At 41.2% G+C, this 3,135-nt stretch overlaps 1 protein-coding gene across 1 annotated transcript; it reads right to left on the bottom strand.

The window, feature by feature from the left end:
• Window positions 1-210: 210 nt before the first annotated feature.
• Window positions 211-2,702, bottom strand: LOC132790724 (cytochrome P450 9c1). Its single transcript, XM_060799369.1, has 2 exons — window positions 1,850-2,702; window positions 211-1,248 (listed from the first exon to the last, which is right to left on the bottom strand). Exons 1-2 carry the CDS (start codon window positions 2,576-2,578, stop codon window positions 385-387), a joined length of 1,593 nt encoding a protein of 530 aa, XP_060655352.1. The 5' UTR covers window positions 2,579-2,702; the 3' UTR covers window positions 211-384.
• Between the last annotated feature and the right edge of the window lie 433 nt (window positions 2,703-3,135).

Raw genomic sequence — 3,135 nt, forward strand, 5'->3', positions numbered from 1 at the left:
CTTTTTGAAAACAGCTCAAAAATGGAATGCCCAAAAGCGTAAATCATTTTTTCATAATATTCTCTTTCATCATTTATATATTTTGCATACTTTTGATACGAACTGATTAAAGTTTAATATGAGGCTATTTAGGCTTCATTAGCTTCAAAAGCAATTTAAGATTTCTAATAAGATTGAATCGTAGAGAATATATAATAAAAAGAATGCATATTCATTTTATAATTTTATTTTTATTAAACAATTAAGAAACAATCAGGAATAAGCGCAATTAATTGTATTATAAAGTAACTATTATACATATAGTAAGCTGATAGCTTGCCACACTCTAAGCTTGTGTCATTAGCATTGAGTTCATAGGCAGCCGAGAAACTATGGCTAATTAATTTACTTAGTTTGGCTGTCAGCAGCTTTCCTTGGCTCAAAGCGACACCAGAACAGCTCACGAGGCTCTAATCGAAAGCCAACAATGCTGCTCAACATGTCCTGCGTTGTGCGTTCTCCTGGAAGCAGCTGAAACCTGAGCACCAGCTGGTAAATGAGCGATTTCACTTCCATTAGAGCCATGCGATTGCCAATGCAACTGCGTTGACCAATGCCAAAGGGCAGATACGTAAATGGGCGAATCTCATGCTTGTGCTCATCATCGAATCGCTCTGGGCGAAACTCTTCGGGCTCTTCAAAGTTATCCGGATCGTGATGCAGTGCCACAATGGGTATGTGCACCAGTTCGTCCTTACGCAGCTTCACCATCAGCTCGTCCTGCTCGTCACGCAGTTCAAAGTCCGCACCACACATGCGATCAACAACGATGGCTGGTGGCCACTTGCGCAGCGACTCTGAGATCACACAGTCCAAATACTTCATGCCCATCAGACTGTCATAGTCAAGAGGTTTGCCACCCAGCTTCTGCTGCACTTCCTCGATCTCCTCGTACAGCTTCTGCTGCACTTCGGGATTCATCAAAAGCTCGTAGGTGGTGAAGCACAAGCAGGTGGAGACAGTCTCGAAGCCAGCCGAAAAGAATAACAGGCACTGTGCCAACACATCCTCATCATTGAACTCAGCTGCATCGGCTTGTATTCCCTCTGGCCTCGCCTCCTGTTCCTTGAACAAACGCTGTGCCTCCATTAGCTGTTGTATCATATCCGGACGCACAATATTCCGCTCTTTGCGTTCCTTCATGGCGCCAAATACCAGACTCTTAAAGTAAGCCACATTGTTCATGTCCATAACTTGTACTCGCAGCGCCTAAAAAGAATAAAAAAACTCGATGAGAAAGATATTTATAGAAGTATAAGAGCTACACAAACTATTTCAATTTATTTTTACGTATTACGTTGGAAATACGTGGCCAAATTCTAAAAAAAAAAAAGGTTTCTCTGCGTAAAATATTGAGAAGTATTATTCACAAATTTTATAGCTGTAGTTCTAATAGTCTCAGAGATCGTAGCAATTTTCTGGATAGTCAGTAAGACAGACGGGTAGTTTAGTTATTGTAACATAATCAGAAAAACTGAATAAGTTCAACTTCATATTATTGAAAAAGTGTGCAATACATGTTATACATGTAACACATGTAAAAACGAAAAAAAAAACTAAACAATGTAATACCATTTGAGTTAGTGAAATTGTATAAATATAATAGATTCTTGATTTTCGTTAAAACATTAATCAAACGAATATCTAATAAATCTGAACGATAAACAACACCAAGAAAAACACATGGAACAAAATCAAAGGAACATTAAGCAGGCCTAATTTACTCAATTTTGATCAGAACGCACCAATATGCTCAGTAAATTTATCGATGCTTACACTATACTGAATATCTCAAGATATATTCACTTACCTTCATCAAACGTGGGAGCAGAATGTAGAGCATGACCTTGAGACCACCCCAAAAGCTGAACTGCAAGACGCGTTGTCCCAGGGTAAAGAACTCGTTCTGCTGATCCACAAAACTATTGACCTTGATGCCAAAGGCGGCTGTGGCAATCACATCGTTGGTGTAGCGCGTGAAGAACTCCTTCATCTCCAGTTCCACGCCCTCGTTGTTCTCCTGCTTCAGTTGGCGCTCCACATAGTTCACAGCTTCCACATTGCAGGCATTGATCAATTCAAACATAAGGCGAATCTTGACGCCAGTGAATGCGGGCGTCAATGTCTGACGCATATGCTTCCAGCGACGATCTCTCAGGGAGAGCAAAGATTTCGATATAACCGAATCGTTGCCGGTGGCATTCTCATCCGTAATGCCTTTGCGGTGATTTGTAAAGTTATCGAAATGCTTGATGCCCACCTGTCGTATCAGTTCTGGATCAGCGAGATAGTAAAGCGGCTCGCTTAGATTGTAGACACCGTAGATTTTGTTCTGCTTCAGCTGCTGATGCAATTCCAGGCTATGCTTCAGATAGGAACCATTTCCCATTAGCACTGACAGCGGTGTATTTCCAAGCAGCGGCTTAGGCGGCAAATGTGCCACGCCCCGACCTCTAAAGAAGCCGAAACTCGAAACCGTCCATTTGTACAGCAACACGCCAATAATCGCGAGCAGCAAAAACAATTCCACGAGCGCCATGGTCGTCAAAAGAGGGGTGACGGTGGCGAGCGGGGTGAAATACACACAATAGAATCGACACAACACACGATAAAGTCACTGCTCTTTATCGTCTTACTTCACCGACCGGTAAAATGCCACTGAAAAACCAGCTGATTACTCTCCCCAAATATATATGCACTCTACACACAATTGTATTTATACAATGAGCGAGAGAGCGTCGTTGAGTGGGAGCCAGAGAGCGCGAGAGCGCCAGCTGCTGTTATGCTTGCCTTGGTTAAAATAGAGAGAGCGAGCACGTGATATACTATATTAAAAGAGAGCACGAAAACAAATGTTTGACATGCAAAGTAGCGAGCGCATGTAAGAAAAAAACATTTATTTACTGAAACAATTAATAAAATACATGATGTTAAACGAAACGCAATTTATAAAATGAGATCACTGCCTAAAACTACATAAAAAGCTCTCTGTAAGTTAGATAAGGAAAGGATTACCAATGTCAATGTGGGCGATCAACTCTATTTTGAAACATTATCTCTCACTCGCTCTCTTGGTCAGTTGCATTTCATCATAGT

Source organism: Drosophila nasuta, chromosome 3 (genome assembly GCF_023558535.2).
Source record: "Drosophila nasuta strain 15112-1781.00 chromosome 3, ASM2355853v1, whole genome shotgun sequence".
Taxonomy (NCBI): domain Eukaryota; kingdom Metazoa; phylum Arthropoda; class Insecta; order Diptera; family Drosophilidae; genus Drosophila; species Drosophila nasuta.

Coding starts and splice junctions, on each gene's coding strand:
- LOC132790724 (XM_060799369.1), bottom strand. CDS start 2,578: ATGGCGCTCGTGGAATTGTTTTTGCTGCTCGCGATTATTGGCGTGTTG. Junction 1,249..1,849: donor TGCTCCCACGTTTGATGAAG/GTAAGTGAATAT, acceptor TATTCTTTTTAG/GCGCTGCGAGTACAAGTTAT.